Source organism: Rattus norvegicus, chromosome 5 (genome assembly GCF_021556685.1).
Source record: "Rattus norvegicus strain SHRSP/BbbUtx chromosome 5, alternate assembly SHRSP_T2T, whole genome shotgun sequence".
In the NCBI taxonomy this organism is placed as follows: Eukaryota; Metazoa; Chordata; class Mammalia; order Rodentia; family Muridae; genus Rattus; species Rattus norvegicus.
In genome coordinates, this window is record NC_141538.1 from 151384805 (window position 1) to 151403348 (window position 18544).

An 18544-nucleotide genomic window follows, 5' to 3' on the forward strand; every position below is an offset into this window, starting at 1 on the left:
CTTGTCTCCAAAAATACTTTTGTAAACATTTATTTGGGTGGGTGGGGGTGTGTGCGCGTGTCATGGCACACGTGGGAGTGTGTGAGGCTTCAGCCACCAGTGCAGATAGTAGTTGTGGGGCTCCAGCCCCTGCTGGTGTGAGACCCAAACGAGCACAGACAGGTCATTCCTGGAAATTAGCATTCCATACCACTTCCTGCCTCCACTGGCTCGTGCCCTCTTTCTAAAACAGTGTTCTGAGCATGGATGGGGTTCTTGTGTAATTTAATGTTTAATTGATGGTGACAGCTGAAAGGAATCTGGTCTCCACAAACGTTAGGAAAAAGACTCTTCTGTTGATGAGGGAAACTATTCATTATATATTTATTTAATTAAGGCTAACTTAGGGCCCGGTGTGGCTGCATATAACTTTACTCCAGTCACTCAGGACAGAGGCAGATGGATCTCTGAGAGTTCAGGCCAGCCATGAGTTCCATAGCGAAACCCTGGCTCAAAACCAAAACAGACAAAAAGGTGCTGATTTAGGTGATGGGCAGCTTTAAGCATTTCACACCATACCATTTTGTCAATATAAATATTATTGGAAATTAACGTTAGACTAGAAATGTAAACTTTCTGTTTGTAACTGAAAATCATTAGTGACAATATTCTACATCTTTTGATGTACAAGTGACTTTGTGAAAAGGAACTGGGACAAAATAGAGATACAAGAAATACTCTATGATTAAATCTTTTTTTCAATTAAAAAATAAAAAAAAATAAAAGGAATGAGAGAACTAAATGTTTTTTCCAGAGCTGAGAATACGAGTCTTGGTTCCATATAGCATCTCCTGAGAATCTTTTTTTTTTTTTTTTACAGTTAAACTAACCAAACAGACTAAAATTTTATTCCCAATTTCCAGTCATCATTAGATTAAGAATTAGGATCCAGGTTTCTAACTCACAATATAAATGCATTATCTTTTGGGAAACCAGGTGGATCCTGCTCTCCTGAAAATGAGCCTAATTTTGGTGACTTATTGGGGGAAATTTCTAGAAGGAGATAATCCCCCAATCTTGATTTTAAGAGCAAAGCAGTGACTCAGGCTCAAAGAGTAATAAGGTAAGGATGAGAGGTGGGCTCGCCTCCAAAGAATAGGAGAACGTGGGGAATTAGCAAGTATGAATGGCCCCTGGTCATACAGTGTGCACACGGAGTATACTACTACAATTTAGAAATCCTGTTCCCTAGGTGTCTGAGGGCCGAATTAAAACAGGAAGCTTCTTTATGTTGACTGCATTTAGGCCAAAGGACATTCCTTTATCAAGTTGGAGATTTCTCTTGGTCTTAGATCCTAAGTTCTCTTGCTTGGTTTTCATAAACGTGCTTTCTCTGTCCACCGCGGAACGTTTCTATCCTGCCGTCTCTGTTGGACATTGTTTCAGTCACCCAGCCTGATTTGTCAGTAATGCCTTGTGTTTGGAAAGAGTGACTAAATTTGTCAGCTCAGCCCCACCCTGTGTGTGCAGGAAGTGGGGGGTGTGCCTTAGCCTTTGAGGAAGTTTTCTTCCTTGTCCTCACCTCACAGTATGGAGACTGCTGTATTCAACAGTTGTGCTTTTTGAGAGAAAGGGAGAAGTCGGTGTGTGTGTGCGTGCGTGTGCGCCATGCACACAGTCTCACAGTTATACACAGGTGTGAATCCTCATGTGGGTGCTGGGTGTCAAACTCAGGTCCTTTGGAAGAGCAGCAAATGCTCTCAACCACAAAGCCACCTCTCCTGCCCCCTGTTGCACTTTTGCACTTTAAATATCTTACTGTCCAGTCTGGACTGTGCTGGTGACTGTGTTGCTTGAAGTCAGGTGGCTTTTCAGTGGACATTGGTTTCTGGAGGGAAGTGGGTATGGAGACAGGGTCTTAGGTAGCCAAGGATGACCTTGGATTCTTACCTCTGCCTTCTGCATTATAGGCCTGTGTCTGAACTCAGCTACTAAAACATTAAATCTGATGAAATGCACAATTTTAAGCAAAGCCTTTTGCAAGAGGAAACTACAAAGTGAACTGGTTTGCCCCTTTCAAAGCTCTGTTAACTGGGCAGTGAGGAAAGCTGAAGTGAAAGCAGAAGCTGTAGTTACCCAGACCCAGTGTCCCCACATGTCCCGTTCCCTTCTGCTGTTTAGAGAGGAACTGCCTTGAGAAACCTTTCCCTGCAATGCTTACGGCCGTGGCTCACGCACACTTGCCTTCTGAATGTGACACAGAGATCTGCAGCCGTTATCAGGGTAGCATTGCTTGTTCATTATCAACAGCTCAAAGTGACTATCAGTGCTGCTACGGGCAATGAACAGGACTGCAGAGTGTGGCGTAGGGACCTGCTGCTGCTGCTGCTGCTGCTGCTGCTTCTCACATGCAACATTCCTCCACCCTAACCTCACCACCTCACCAGTCACCCCATAACTACCCCATGGTGTTGGCACCAGGATTGTGGAAGTTCAGAAATCAAAAGTTGGGCTTTTCCCTGAGCCAACGTGGCATGTAAACACTCCCTGTAAACTGTAGTGTGCACACTTGAAGCTCCTCATCTGAGGGCTCTGAAAGACCCTGTCCTCCAGCCTCACATCAACATGTGAATCCCATCATGGCATCGGCATCCAGACTGCCTTGTGTGGATGCCAGGAACTGAATTTAGATCCCAGTACAAGAACAGTGCATACTCTTAACCTCTGGCCATCTTTCTAGCCCAGTTTTGTACTCGTTTGATCCTATCCTCTCCCAGTACCTTCTCGTATTTTAGGAGGAATTCCTCCCTCAGCTTGCCTGACAACTGCTCATCCACAGCTGGGAGACTCATGATTTATCTAAAGAGAGTGCATTCTGCTATAGAGCTGCGCTAGTTATAAAGACAAATTGAAATTTACTTCTGTAACTTTTACGTTTTTGACACTTCTAACTCATTTTCTATGTAACACTCTCAAGATAAGACCTTCTCAAGTCCTGAGGTTGGCAAACATTGTTATGTTATGAAATCTTCCTAGTCAGAAGTAATATGTGACTAGGGGCTGGAGAGAGGGCTGGAGGGTTCCTGCTAGGCTGACATAAGCACCCAGGTTCAGATCTCCAGCATCCTTGTAAAAAAGCCAGGCATGGTCGTGCATGCATGAAACCCAGCATTGTAGGGCAGAGACGGGAATCCTAGGATGCTCCCGGACCAGCCAGTCTGGCCACCGCAGCAAGTCTCAGTTCAGGGAGAGACTGTCTCAAGAGAACAAGGTGGATATAATAGAAGACCCCCCTGCCCTCCTTTAGCTGTGTGTACACCCACACACTTCCTTACATCACACCCTCCCCAATAGAAAACTAACATGGCTGGAAAGGACATTCACTGATTCTATTAAAAACAAGGCATTCCACTTCTTTTTCTGTATTTAGAATTTTAAACTTTTTTTAAAATGATATTGGGGATCAAACCCAGGCCCTAGTGCACACTGGCCAAGTACTTCACCTCCAAGCTCTACCCTTAGCCTTCATAACTTCTTTTTCTTAACTCTTTTTGGTTCTCCTTACTTTGTTTATATTTTCCCTCCAGCACTAGCATTTAGGGTTTAATGGCACTTTTTACTAAAGGAGCATCCACCACGTTACCACTTTGTGGCTGTAGCGTATAGACCAGGATGGGAAAAACAGCTAGGGTGATGGGCTAGGCTCACTTCTGCAGCCTCTGGACTCTCAGGCAGTGCTAGCTGGGATATTGTGGGTCTCAGTCCTTACACGAATGATTTGTCTAAAATGTAAATTAGAACCTTTGCTTCAGTGGTTCATCAGCACCCACTGTTCTCTGAGTTTCCCATAAAGCAGTACGTCACTGTTGGAGGAACCATCTTAACTAGAGTCCCACGAGAGGATGAGAGCCTGTTGTGAACGGGCACCTGTTGTGAGAGAGACTAACTTCTCCAGGCATCCACAGTGGCGCTCCTGTGTACAGTCCGGAAGAGAATTGAGGAGACAGCCACTCTAATCATTTCCTTTGTTCTGTGGTTCAGATGAGGAGCACAGTAGAGACTGGAGGAGAGACGGTTGTATTTCAGGTCTGAGCACATAGCTGGGGCAACTTCAGGGGAAAACCCATCACATTCATTGAAGCCTAGGGTTCCATCTTTAAACTTTTTATGTGAATGTTGCATTCAACTATGTAATATGTCCATAGTTTAAAGTGTTTTTAAATATTTATCAATGAATAGAATTTATTCAACAAGAAGATTTGCCTACGACCTGTGGAACTACAAATAACTATCCCATTCCTTTAAGCTCTGTAGAGGGAATTTTGGATATACTTTTCAGTGTCTGTAGGAAAAATTTAAAGATAACAATTATGAGGTATCAGAGTCAAGAGACCAACTCACATATGTCCTAACTTCAAAAACCATGTATTTTCTACAGTTAGAAATGACATGGAGGGGCTGGAGAGATGGCTCAGCGGTTAAGAGCGCTGACTGCTCTTCCAGAGGTCCCGAGTTCAAATCCCAGCACCCACATGGTGGCTCACAACCATCTGTATTGGGATCCGATGCCCTCTTCTGGTGTGTCTGTGGACAGCTACAATGGACTCATGTACATTAAATAAGTAATGTTTAAAAAAAAGAAATGACATGGAGAGTCTAAAGGCTGAAGTCTGTTTGCCATTTCTAGGTTTATCATCATTCAAATGTAGGACTTTTTCTTTTGTCAGATTACAAGTGTGTCTCAGGCTATTATAATTTCACACTTCTCCCACAGAGGACATCCAGTCTTTGGTTACCTAAAAGCAAATGAGTACTTGGTACAGGTACTTCATATACCAGGACGGGTGTCTTGTCTCCTTTTGGTGCCTTTGAAAAAATCTCCTTCTCTCCCCATATTTATTTTACCTTTATCTTTTTTTTTTTTTTTTTTTTTTTTTTGGTTCTTTTTTTCGGAGCTGGGGACCGAACCCAGGGCCTTGCGCTTCCTAGGTAAGCGCTCTACCACTGAGCTAAATCCCCAGCCCCTACCTTTATCTTTATGTGGGTGTTTACCTGCATGTGTGTCTGTGCACTGTGTGAGTACAGCCCTCAGAGGCTGGAAGATCCCCTGGAACTAGCGGTACAGATGGGCGTGAACCACTAGGTGGGCGCTGGGACTGGAACCTGTGTCTGGAAGAGCAACTCATGCTCTTAACTTCTGAGCCTTCTCTCCAGCCCCAGAAATGTTCTTTGTTTGTGTTGAAACAGGGTTTCTCTATCTAGCCTTGGCTGTCTTGGAACTTGCTATGTAGACCAGGCTGGCCGCCAACACACACAGAAACTGACTATCTGCCTTGCCTCCCAAGTGCTGAGATTAAAGGCATGGGCTGTCACACTTGGTCAAAACAAAACAACAACAAAATCTTTTTACAAGAAGTAGCATATCTGTTTTTCTGATCATTTTGTCTTGGTGGCTATTAACTTTTTTCTCATTCTCTCTGTCTTGTTTTAAAAAGATTCGTTTTACATGTATTATTGTTTTGCATTCACACACACATATATTGCACACACATGCCACAGCGCATGCATGAAGGTGTCAGAGGACAACTTGCTTATATGTGTGTTTTGCCTATATACATGTATATGTAGTTCCCATATGCCTGGTGCACGTGGAGGCCAGCAAAAGGCATCAGAAACTGGAGTTACAGATGTGAGCCACCATGTAAGTGCTGAGGACCACACCCAGTTCTCTGCAAGAGCAGTAGTACTCAGCCTCAGAGGCCTGTGGACTGAACTCAGGTTATCAGGCTCGGCAGCATGGTTAGCCATCTAACTGCCCGACATTCTGCTTTTAACCTCCTGCCTTCTTTCCTTTCCTGGATTCTTTTCCCCGTGTTCTAGATTCACTAATCACCACGTGTTAAGTGTAGGTGTGCATCCTAGTACCTCTCGTACTGTTTGCTTTAAGTAGAAGGGTTAAACTGGAAAGTCCGGAGCTTGTGTGAAAAGTCTGTCAGGTCTAAGGAAGATCTTAGCAGAGAAGTCACTTCCTAAGACAGTGGACAAGTATTTAGGAAACACCTCTGCACCCCAAAGATAGGCACAGCTGCCTCACAGTGACCGTTAGGGAGGTTCAAAGTTAGAAGCAAACAGCTGGTTCTTTTAGTTCCTATGCTGTTGCTCTTGGTGACAGGAAATCTTGTTCCCCAGGCTGCTGGCTTCCTGTTTTATTTTTACTTGTAGCAGATCAGAATCTCCATAACAAGGAACCCAAGGAGCCGCCTGTCCCTAAGGCTCCGCTGCCTCTCTGTGTGTGTGAGTTGGGCCTGTGAAACAGTTGGTTTGCTTTTCATCTCTCTAGTGATTCGTTTGTCGTAAGTATTTTGTATTTGTAGACAACTTGTCCAGTGATAAGCTGGTGTTTTAGGATTTGATGTGAGTAAACTTGATGATGATGATGATGATGATGATGATGATGATGACGACGACGACAGGTTATTCTTCCTCCTCCTCTTTCTCTTCCTTCTCCTCTTTCTCTTCCTCCTCCTTTCTCTTCCTCCTCTTCTTTTCTCTTCCTCCTTCCTTCTCTTCCTCCTCTCTCTTCCTCTTCTTCCTCTTTTCTCCTCCTCCCCCCACCCCCTCCTCTTCCTCTTGGAATCTGTAGTTGAGTTTCTGTAGTTGCTTCTGTGACTTTTCATTTGATGTAAAGTAGCACAAAGGCTGTTAAGACATTTTAGATTTCATGTTTTTCTAACATACAAAAGCAAGACATGTCTACTATGACTTGACTGTTCTAGTCATACCCACCTTGTTGAGAATAAAACCTTCTCCCAGTGTTTGGTGGTGGTGGCATACACCTTTAATCCCAGCACTAGAGAGGTGGAGGTTGTCAGATCTCTTGAGTTCAAGGCCAGCCTAGTCTACAGAGTGAGTTCTAGGACAACCAGGACTACACAAAGAGTCTGGGGGAAGGAGGGCTTCTCCTAAACCAGTAACATGGGAATTTGGTAATCTAACCCTAAAATGATAGCTCCACGTAAGCTTGAGGTGCTGGTGTGTGTGGGGTGGCTCAGCCACCAGGACAAAAAGCAGCAGTAGGAGGTGCCCGCACATCTGTTGAGGTACGACCTGCTGTGGCTCCCAGCCTTCAGCCCAGGTGTGTAGACTGCAGTGGAGGAGCACTGGTGTAGGAGAGGGCCAGGGAAGCTTAAAGCACAGTTGGCTTAGCATTCTGTTTGACATATTGAGCATGTAAATTTTCCCCTGATTTCCCTTCATTCTGTCAATTTACAGACTAAACTTTGGTAGTGTTACTAGATCCTGGCAGCCAGTATTTAGCTGTACATTAGCAGTCACCCATCCAGCAAGACCTAGAGAGAGAAGTCATAGCCAGAGACTTAGCTGTGGGATCCCTGTTGGCAGCTGACTTCATTGTGGAGATTCTCAGACAAAGACAAATCTGCTCATATAGTCTGACCTTCCACCGCTTAGCTGAGAATGGTTGTAAACTTCTCATTCTCCTGCTTCCTCTGTCCTCCAAATGCTGGGATTACAGGTGTGTATCACCATGTCTAGTTTATGACATGTTAGGGGCGGGGCGTCAGACCTACATCTTGTGTCTGCTAGGCCAGTGCCAGACCAGCTGGGTTGCACTCCCTGCTACAGAGGTCATTCTTTGTTTTGGAACCTTGTAGCTGGTGACCTAGAATCTGATTTCTATTGGTGTGGATTCTATGCGGATACCTGTGGCTGCGATATCTGATCACACCTCCTTGCCTGGAGGGTTCTTACTAGTTAGAGTAGTAATTGCTGCTTTAAGGTTCCGTGCTGCCTTCATGATGTCACCAGTTCAGAGTTTCTAAACTTATAGCAAGACTTCTTAGTAAACCTTGAAAAGAAGATTAGCTGCTTGAGCTAGAAGATAGGAAAGGGAGTAAGGGTTTTTAAAAAACTGTTTCAGATCAGAGCAATACCAAAAACGAAAAGGAAGAGCCCCGCATGGCCCGTGTGCCGGGATCTGTGGTTGAGCACTGTTTTCCTCTTCTTTCCTTTTAGGTTGTTTTTCATCACTGAGAACCTTGCCTGAAGCAGGTCCACTATGCCCTTAGTAACCAGGAACATCGAGCCAAGGCACCTGTGCCGTCAGACGTTGCCTAGCGATACAAGCGAGCTGGAATGCAGGACCAACATCACCCTGGCAAATGTCATCCGACAGCTGGGCAGCCTGAGTGAGTGCCTCGGAGAGCCTGTGCTTTGCCCTCAGGGGTCGTTGGTGCTCTTTATTTAGTTTCCCTCTCCTCCATGTTCCTATTTCTCCCCCATCTGCCTTCCCTAGGTAATGCAAAAATATATCCCGTGTTCCTTCTCTGAGAAGGGCTCCTTTTTGTTTGTTTTTTCTTTTTTTTTTTTTTTTTTTCTTTTTTTCGGAGCTGGGGATTGAACTCAGGGCCTTGCACATGCTAGGCAAGCGCTCTACCACTGAGCTAAATCCCCAACCCCCAGAGAAGGGCTCCTTTTTTGGTTCCTCTTCTTCCCTCTACCCTCTCTTCATCTACCACCACCCTCTAGCTTCTACCTTCCCCTCCACCTGCTTCAAAAGGAATCTGCAGGGAGGATGGCAGGAAGGGTTGCAGGAAAAACTGCAGATGCAGTGACAGAGCAGAATTCTCTGTGTGTGAAGTGGGAGGTTCACAGAGCAGTGTCTTGGGTCGAGGAATGCTCCTGTAATTAGAGGATCTGTTCCATGTAGCCTGACTTTGTTGAAGCTTCACATGTGCCAATAGTCTACCAACACCCGCCCCCCCATGATCTTCCCAAAGGGAAGTAGAGTAAGCGTGTACTCAGAGAGATTCTGGTTGACGAGTCTATCCTGATACACATTTAATTGTGCTGCAAGCCCCCAGGTCCAAGATCAGGGTATACATTACTTCTGCAGCCTCTGGAGTATTGGGAGATTTGTAAGTTTTGTGAGCACACAGAATGAGCACACACCGTGAACACACAGTGTGAACACACCGTGACACAAATCATAGCTGGAGCCATTCTTATATATATGTAAAATTTCTTTAATTGGCTAAATTAATGAGACTACCTTGGGAGGGTTATTTGCATGTGGTTTGGATTCCATTCTGAATCAGGCTGACATTGTTTCCTTGAAGCTGAGGTATGGGAGAGGCAGATGTTAGGACCACCCCTGCATTTGTCCAGTGCTACCCCAGCTCCATAAGCACCTCTGTGGAAATGCCACGTTAGTGATCCTCCCCTAGCAAAGGCATCTTGTGTAAATTATTTCCAACACTCACCCCTCCTGTCGCATCCCTGCCCTTAGAGAAGGCAGGGGACTATCAGAAGCTTGCATTCCTTTGAAGGCCCTACCTTTAAAGTAGGAGCCAGGGAGGCAGAGCTCTGTGACCAGATGATGGATGGATGGAGTCTGAGACTCCTAAGCCTTCACCTAGGAGGGACCTGTCTCAGTTGATCCAGAGCTTAGTGAGCCTTGGTGGGCATCACAGAGAACAAACGCATTGGAGTGCCTGTCGCACACAGACACTGAAGGCGGTGCAGCAGCAGACCTGTAGCAGAGTGACGCAGGGGACTACAGAGCACACTGCTGCTGCCACCCCAGAAGGCCAAGTGGCTAGAAATCAGTCAGTCCCTTCTCCACAGGACAAAGAACACCCAACAGCGGCTGCTGCTGTTCCTCCTCACTAAACAGGAGTCCTGCCCACTCTGAGGTGTTTTCCAGCATTAATGGAGGCCATTGTGGACTTTCTCCAATTGTAATCAAACTCTCTATCTTGAAGCTGATCCAAGAACAAGTTCCTCACATTTGGGCGTTAGCTTACCCTTTATTCACCCAGTAAACCTGGATTGGATGGATCTTACGTGATGGGTGCTGGATGACATAGAAGTGAGGGAGAGAGATGGCCACTGACTTTTGAGGGGCAGTGGAAAGAGGGTGAGAGGGGAACCCATTTGTTGATTGCCTGTTTTATGCCAGTTTTCAATGAGCTGTTGATATAATTTCATTTAATCTTGTAAATTACTTTTTTTTTTTAATTTATTTTTTTTTTTAAGATTTTATTTTATTGTATGAGTACACTGTAGCTGCCTTCAGACACACCAGAAGAGGGCATCAGATCTCATTACAGATGGTTGTGAGCCACCATGTGGTTGCTGGGATTTGAACTCAGGACCTCAGGAAGAGCAGTCGGTGCTCTTAACCACTGAGCCATCTCTCCAGCCCCCTGTAAATTACTTCTACCTGTCTAGGAAGTTGTGTTCCCCACTTCTCAGAAGAACAATATTTTAGAGAAGAGTTATTTCAGAGACATAAAATAACTTTCCTAAAGAGATACAGCCAGAAGGGGTTGGGGATTTGGCTCAGTGGTAGAGCACTTGCCTAGCGAGCGCAAGGCCCTGGGTTCGATCCCCAGCTCTGAAGAAAAAAAAAAGAAAGAAAGAAAAGAAAAAAAAGAGAGATACAGCCAGTAAGACTCGAGGAGTTGAGTTATTCTTTGTTTGTATTTACTTATTTTATCCTAAGGCTCAAACCCAGAGCTTCGTGCATGCTAAGCACATGCCCAGCCTCAAAGGTGAATGTTTAAACTTAGCTAAGAGTTTATTTGCTCTGTCACCAATTCTATTGTGCCAGTGGTGTCCTAGTTCAGGTCTTTGTTCATTTACTTAATATTTTTAATTACATTGAGTTACTAAATTAACTTATTTTTTTAAAATAAGATCTCATTATATAGCTCAGACTGGCTTCAAATTTGTGACCCATCTGCCTCAGCTCAGGAGTGCTAATGCCATGCGAGTCTCAGAGAAACTGTGGTCCATGCCTCCCTCTGGCTTCCTTTCTTTCAGGGTCTGCTTAGATTTGTCCTGTATACCAACAGTGGTGTGCTTAAAAGAGACAGCTTGCCTTTTCTGTATATAATTCTGAAATTTGAAACTTTAGGAGACAGGTGTCATCTGTAGCTCAGGCTGGCCATGAGCCTTCCAGATGCTACAGTATCATTCCTGGCTCTAATTTGGGATTTGTTTGTTCGTTGATACAAGGTTTCCTATACTTTGGGTTGCCCTTCATCCAGATGTATGGCCAAGGATAACCTAGACAGTTTTAAAAAGATTTCATTAATTTGTAAACAAGTTTTTCTGCTCCTGCTGCTCCTCCCTCCCCACCCCACTACCACTGAGCTACATCCACACGTCTTTTATTCTTACCTTTTTAATTTGGAGGCAGGGTCCTGCTAAGTTGCCCTGGCTTACCTTGGTCTCAGCCTTCCAAATAGTTAGAATTGTAGGTGTGTGCCACTGGCCTAGCTTAATAAATGTTTGAAAAGTACATTTAAAGAATTCTATGGAATAATATAAGTTCCTTGGCCTAGCATAACGTCCTATCTTCTTTCCACGCTTACCTTCTGTAATCCATTTTTTTCCCATTTTACAATACTCAAATAAAAATCCCTTTAAAATAGAGGAGACAGGGCACTGAGATAACCCAGAGAGTAAGGGTGGCCGTCCAAGCTTAGCAGTCTGAGTCCAGTCCCTGGAGCCCGCGTGGTAGGAGAGCCAACCCTCAAGGTTCTCTTGTGACCTCCACAGGCAGGAACTCCCTGCCTTTGCCTCCTAGTCTGGGATTAAAGGCATACGCTACCACGCCTGTCTTCTAGACCTCGTGCTCTAATGCTTCTCTACTACACCACCACCAGTGTGGGGCGTTGGGCCCCACCTGCTTGTTGGATGCCCTGGCTCTCCTACAGCTAACAGTTTCAGCTCTGGGATAATTATCCCTGAACATGCTTATTTACATACCTATTACTGCATACCCCATAACACAAATTATCTGTGTTCTTTTTACTAAATTGCATTTAATTAATAGAATGTGTTTTATTTATTCCTTGACAATGTCATACATGTAAACCATGTATCTCGATCATCTCAGCCATGCCCCAGATTCCCCTTTCCACTCTCCCCAGGCATCCCACAGATCAGGCTGGCCTGAAACTTACAGAGATTTCCCTGCCCCTGATTCTCAAGGGCTAGGATTCAAGGCATTCACCGCCATGCCCATCCCCACCATGCCCAGCCTCAGCTAGCACTTTGGACCCATATTGTGCCCATCCAGGAGGGTGGAGCCCAACCTGAATCCATAGCAAATGGTGTTGATTCCATTTCTGGCATTGGGGAGAGGGCGGTGCTGCTTCTGCAGTGCTTGGGACTCTCACTCGGCTTTCAACAAGAACAGATGCAGTTGGGTGAACCTCCTGAACACTATCTGAAATCTTTTGGCAAAATGTGGTATCTGTTAATGACTATTTCCTGAGAGATATTGGGTCTGTCTTGGTAATAATCTGGATGAGTGAAATTCACCTTTGGACCAGGTATATTCCTTTCCTTTCCATTTCTTTTGATTATTTAAATTTATTAATTAATTTTTAATTTTATTTTATATGTATATGTGTTTTGCCCTCATGTGTCTGCACCATGTGTGTGCAGGGCTCATAGAGGCCATCAAAAGACGTCAGGTCCTCTGGAACTAGAATCTTAGATGGTTGTTATCTGCCATGTGGGTGCTGGGAATTAAACCTGGCTCCCCCAGAATAACCGCCAGGGCTCTAACCGCTGCGAGCATCTCTGCAGCCATTGTTCATTAGTTTACATAGAGACAGCCTCAAGTAGCCCTGGCTGGCACCAGACTACCATAACCCAAGGGTGGTCTTGAATTTCTTATCCTCTTACCCTCATCTCTCAATTGTAGTAATATCAGCGTGTACTATTACAATGCAGTGTTGGAGACTTGTACGTGCTACACAAGCACTGTCCCAGCAGGGTAGGTCTCTGACTCTGACTTTGTCTTTTTGAAGTATCATACTTCTGTTTCCATGTGAAGAATAGAACCTGTCCAATCGGATGGGGTTGTAGTTAAAGTTCTTCTAAGGATGTGAGTGTGACAAACAGGTCTGAGTCTTCCATCGTCCTTCACTGCTGGTGTTGTCGTGCTGCAGGCAAGAAGCTGTTCTTTGCTGAATTGGGTTTGGGAGGCTCCTCTAAGCTTAGAATATGGGGTATTTAATCTTGCTGCCATTCCTGGGCTTCACTAGAAATCATGGGCCCAAGTGATCCTACCATGTCAACCTTTAAGCGTCTCAGGGTTTCGGGAGGCTTCCACACTGGCTTAGATAGTTGAACTCTGAAAAATTGTCTCCATGGCTGAGCAATGTAAGAAAGAAGTTTACTGTTACAACCCAGATTGCTAGCTTATTTAATCTGTCTAGTAGTGTGATAGGGAGGACATAATCACAGTCCCCAGTTTACAGGGGAGAATAAGTCTGAGAAATTGTGACCACCTAAGTACACTGTAAAAGTTAGGTCCTAGCTCTACGACCCAGTCCCATGCTCCCAGAAATAAGACTCAGGCTCAAAATATATTCACAAATACCGTGGCCATATAGCTAGGCTCTTCTCTGACTAGAATCATAAGATAACCCACTGCTTTTTTCATTATTTTAACCTACATCTTGCCATGCGGCTGCTCACCTGAGCTCAGGTTCCAGGCATCCATCCCCTTGGATCTTCCTACCTCAGCTGTACCCCAGAATCCTTTTTCTTTCCGGATGTCTCATCTCTGCTTCCTGCCTAAACCATAGGCCATAGCCTTAACAAGTGGTGCAGTCATACAGTGTACAACATATTCTCTCAACAACACAGGATGGCAGAGATGGCTTGGCTGTTAAAGAGAATTTGCTTCAGGCTGGAGAGCTGGCTCACTGACTGCTCTTCCAGAAGTCCTGAGTTCAATTCCTAGAGCCGCCATGTGGCTCACAACCATCTGTAGTGGGATCCGGCGCCCTCTTGTGGTGAGTCTGAGGACAGCTGCAGTGTGCTCATAAATCTTTTAAGAGTACCTGTTGTACTCAGATCCGTGGTACATGTATCCCAGAATCCCTCAAGCATAGGCCAAACAAAGCTACATGGAGACGCTCTGTTTCAAAAACAAGAAAGCAAACAAAGTAGGACACTTGTAATTCTTGTTTTCTCATGACAGGGTTTCTCTGTGTAGCCCTGGTTGTCCCGGAACTCACTCTGTAGACCAGGCTGGCCTTAAACTCATCCACCTACCTTTGCCTCCCAAGTGCTTGGATTAAAGGTGTGTGCCACCAGTGCCCAGCCAACACTCGTAGTTCTTGGATTAGAGTTTGGTTTCCTACACCTGCATGGTGGCTTATAGTTCCTGTAACTCTAGTTCCAAGGTATCTTGCACCCCCATCTGTCCTCTGTGGGCAACCACATGCACATGTGCATACTAACATACAGAAAGGTACATACACGTAGATAGGAATAAAATTAAGAAGCACTCCGGCATTATAGCAACAGCTGAAGCATACGCTGGGTACAGTGATGTGGAAGTCATCTTAGTGCTGAGGAGGAAAAGGATGAGATCATGGCAGGTTTGAGGCCAGCCTGGTCTACTAAGTGAATTTGAAATCAGCCAGGGGAACATAGCGAGACAGTGTCTAGAAATAAAAATCTGAGCTCTAACAGTCTGAGTCTTCTGACTTGAGGTCCACTGCTCTTTACATTTTCCACAGTGTGATTCTGAGCCGCCCTGGGCCTGACCTGACCAGGAAAGCCTCCCCTGCCACACCCACTCTTCAAGACTGGGAGAGGAGACCGGGCAGTGCTGGTGCAACCCTTTACTCCATCCCGGTCTACAGGGCACAGCCAGGGCTACACAGGGAACCCTGACTCAACAAAAGGGGAAGGGAAGGAAACCCGACACAGGCCTTTAGACTAGTACTTGGAAGGCAGAAGCAGACAGAGCTCTGTGCTCAAAGACCCCTCATAAGGTGGCTCTGGAGAGCAGCTCGAAGAGGAGCAACCAGGTGTCCATGATTAGTACAGTGGACAGGAAATTACTTCTGTAGAATTTCAAACCAAGATGAAGGTATTGCTAACCTCCCATCTGACATGGGGGTGCAGAACTTCTCTTGGGGGGGTCGCTTTATGTTCTCTAACTCAACAGTCTCAAAGGTCTGTCTGCACAGAAAGTTCCGGGCCAGCCCGGGCTCCACAGCAAGACCCTGTCTCAAAAAAAAAAAAAAAAAAAAGGAAAAGAAGAGTTACCGATTTTGTATATTGAGGTCTTTTATGAGTTTTACCTGATGCTGTGCTGTCACACACCCTTTTACTACGGAACAGAAAATCTGAGTCTTCTCTGAGAGACGGGTTAACTTGTATTTTTTTTCTTTTCTTCCAGAGCAGTTGAATTTTTGTTTTTGTTTTGAGACAGTGTCTCACTGTGTAGGCCAGGCTGGCCTTGAACACACAGCAATCCTCTTGGCCTCCCAAGTGCTAAGATTATAGTTATGGGCCACCACATTGGGTCTTTCTAAGGCTGGCCCATTTTCTATGCACAACGCTGCATATTTCTTTGCTTTTGTCTCCAAATATAGTTTTTTGTTACTTGGTGGAGCAGGACCACTGCCGTGTCATGAATGTATCAAACACCCATCTTCTACCTACAGAACAGGCATGTTGGCCTCTCTTGAGTCCTTTGAGTTAGGAATTCCTCTTCACTGTTGCTGTGTGGGACCGTGCAGTATGCAGAATTAGAAACTCCACTGACTTATTAAATGCACCAGTAGTTCACAATGCACTTGTCCTCTGGGTTCCACTGGAAAAGTTAACTGCAGTTTACCCTGAGGGTGTGGTTTTGGCCTTCCAGTCTGGGTTAGCCTATTCCTCCTCAAATATGTACTAAGCTTAGAAGCTAAAGAAAAAAAGAATGAGACCTTACTTTAAATAGGTCTCAAAATATCGTCAGGTCGGGCAGTCATTTATGTCTGCCTTCACTTTGTGAGTAAACAACCGAGGTGGTGATTTACCCATTCATACCCCTCGGTTCCTAGCAGAAAAGTGCTATGTGGCTCAGAATGACAGTGCTTGCCAAACTGCTGTTTCTTTGACTGCAAATTCTCCTTGCATTCAGGGTTGAAAGTACAGAACACTTTTCTTGTTCTAAAAAGTGGGACTTTGTGGAAAAGACCGGTGGCATGTTGTTTTTCAGGGAGGGCTTGAATACCTCAGCTTTCCGCTCATTCCCTGGGGTGTAGATTTGAAGGATTGTAACCTAGGGCCAAGGCTTTGAAAGCTGTGGGTTAGAGAACGTAAGGCGACCTTTTCACCCTTAGAAGCTTGGCATCCCTGTGCGGGGTGGGGAAGTTCAGGCCCCTTAGAGATACCCGCCTCTTGGTTTTCAGTGGGCTTTTGAAATTCTACTGAGGAAGTAATTTAGTGTATAGTAATTAAGCATGGACACCTAGTTGTCCCTCTTAACTCCCAGTCTGCTCTCCAGAGCCATTTTATAAGGTGCTTACAGAACAGGAGGGGCTGAGAGCCAAGGACAAATGTTTGCATATACTGTCTGCTCTTCCGGGACGAACTTGTTGACATTGCACCTTTTGATTTTGTTCAACCCGCTTTGAATCTCATGTTTGTTCAGAATTTGCCAAAAGGGTTCTATTAGTTATAGACTATATATGCACAGAGTGACCAGGCTATGGGGACTGTCTTTCTCCAAAGACAAGCATGTGTATGTGTTTGGTGGACAGTACACTCTTTAGTCACTGGGCTCTGTTTGCTCTTCCTAGGTAAGTATGCGGAGGACATTTTCGGAGAGATTTGTACTCAGGCAAGTGCCTTTGCCTCCCGAGTGAACTCCCTTGCTGAGCGGGTTGACCGGGTACAAGTTAAAGTCACTCAGCTGGATCCCAAGGAAGAAGAAGGTAAGGAGGCTGAACCAGAGCTGCAGGCTCTGCTGAGCAGCGGCTGAGAATCCTGCCCCTGGTTTGTTAAAAAGCAAGAGGAGAGATCAGAGAGACTGATACATGTCTACTTGGAAGCGACATAAGCCTCGCTGGTGTAAAGAAACCTTTTTACCTTTACCACACACCACATCCCTTTTCTTCCATTCCCCAATTCCCTTGTTCTCAAGTTGCCTTTCCCTCAATGGTATTTTGCTACCATAAAAGTACTTGGAAGATTCCTTTCACCTAAGGAGAGGCCTGCAAGATCTGGCCACATAGTAAACCTTTGTGTTGCTTCATCTGTTCAGTCATGAAATGGCTGGGCTGCTGACAGCCTCGTGGGGTTTCCCCAGAGGGGGAAGGAAAAAAAAAAACCTGGCTGCAGACGGCTGCAGCCAAGAAAGGCAGCAGCTGAGGCGTCTCCGACGGTGTGACTCAGTGTTTGCTCAAATAGCCTGTCGTCCATTTTCTAATGCCTTCCATCTTCTCTCAGTGTCACTGCAAGGAATCAACACTCGTAAGGCCTTCAGAAGCTCTACCATCCAAGACCAGAAGCTTTTTGACAGAAATTCCCTTCCAGTACCAGTCTTGGAAACCTATAACAGCTGTGACGCTCCTCCTCCTCTTAACAATCTAAGTCCTTACAGGTAACTATACTCCCTGCGTGCGTGCGCACGCGTGTGCATGGTGTGTATGGGGGTGTGCGTGCGCACAGACGCACGCTGATCTAAGTCCACACTGTCTAAAATCTCCAAAGACAATGCTTAGATGAGAGAAGAGTATTGAACTTCCCGCCTACCTCACAAGGACAGAGCTCCCTCTTGCTCCGTCTCGGAAAGTCGCGCCGCATCTCTCCCATGTCGACAGTCTGCTGTGCCGTCAGCGCTGCAGAGCTTACTCTGGTGGACTCCATCCAAGGAGTTTAGTTAGTGCAGAAGCAAGAGGGCGTGTTAGCAGGCAGTCCTGCACAGAGATTCCCAGAGCCACATTCTCTCTCAGAAAAACTGTAAATTACCAGATGTTTGGGCAAGTTAGTGGGACCAGCCTCATACTGGCTGCTCTAGGCTCAGAGGGGCCATCCAAGGCGTGGGGAGTACTGGTGTCCTTCCGGGTGAGTGCCATCATGAACGTCCTCTGGATGGTTTCCTCTGCAACAATCTGTCCTGTGAGGGTGGACGTGGGAAAGGAAGGATGCGGGCTGAAAGACAACCTAGGGTCCCCCTCTGTGATTTGGTAATGTCATCATCCTGGACAGACCAGCTGACCAGAAGTAGAAAGGGAATATGTATCTTGTTTGTATCCATAAATGTCTTTGGAACAGGTAAAAAGTAGTTACAGGTAGCTGGACATGGTGCTGTCTGTCAGACATGGGTACTGGAAAGCTGTGTGTGTGCCTCTATGAGTTCAAGGACACTGGTCTGTCCAGAGAGCCTCAAGTAGGAGCTTGGTAGCTTCTCAGAGATCTAGAAGAGTCTCTGCCCTTCGTTCCTAGGATATGAAGTCTTGCTTGCCCCCGGGGCTGTCATGCTTTAGTCTGATTGAGTTTGGGGATGGTGTTATGGGACAGAAAGGGTTGACATACCTCACAGTACTGAACGTGACGATACAGTGTCTGTATGGCGGGGTAGGATTAACAGATAACGTTGAGATGTTTCATCTCTCTGAAAACTGGACTTTGTTTTTTAGACATACACTGCCAGAATTAGTGTCTCCTCTCAGTTATCTGGACTTGGCCTAACAGAAACAAGCAGTGGTGTCTCTAACTCAGAGCAAGA

At 45.5% G+C, this 18544-nt stretch overlaps 1 protein-coding gene across 8 annotated transcripts in view; it reads left to right on the top strand.

The window, feature by feature from the left end:
• Wasf2 (WASP family member 2) overlaps positions 1-18544 on the top strand; it is a 65303-nt gene that overhangs the window by 34097 nt on the left and 12662 nt on the right. For 3 of the 8 annotated variants that reach the window (NM_001394051.1, XM_087548686.1, XM_087548687.1), the window contains 3 exon segments: positions 8014-8186; positions 16614-16748; positions 17263-17416. In NM_001394051.1, the coding sequence (NP_001380980.1) occupies positions 8057-8186; positions 16614-16748; positions 17263-17416 (419 nt within the window). In that variant the 5' untranslated portion in view covers positions 8014-8056. 8 annotated transcript variants of the gene reach the window in all.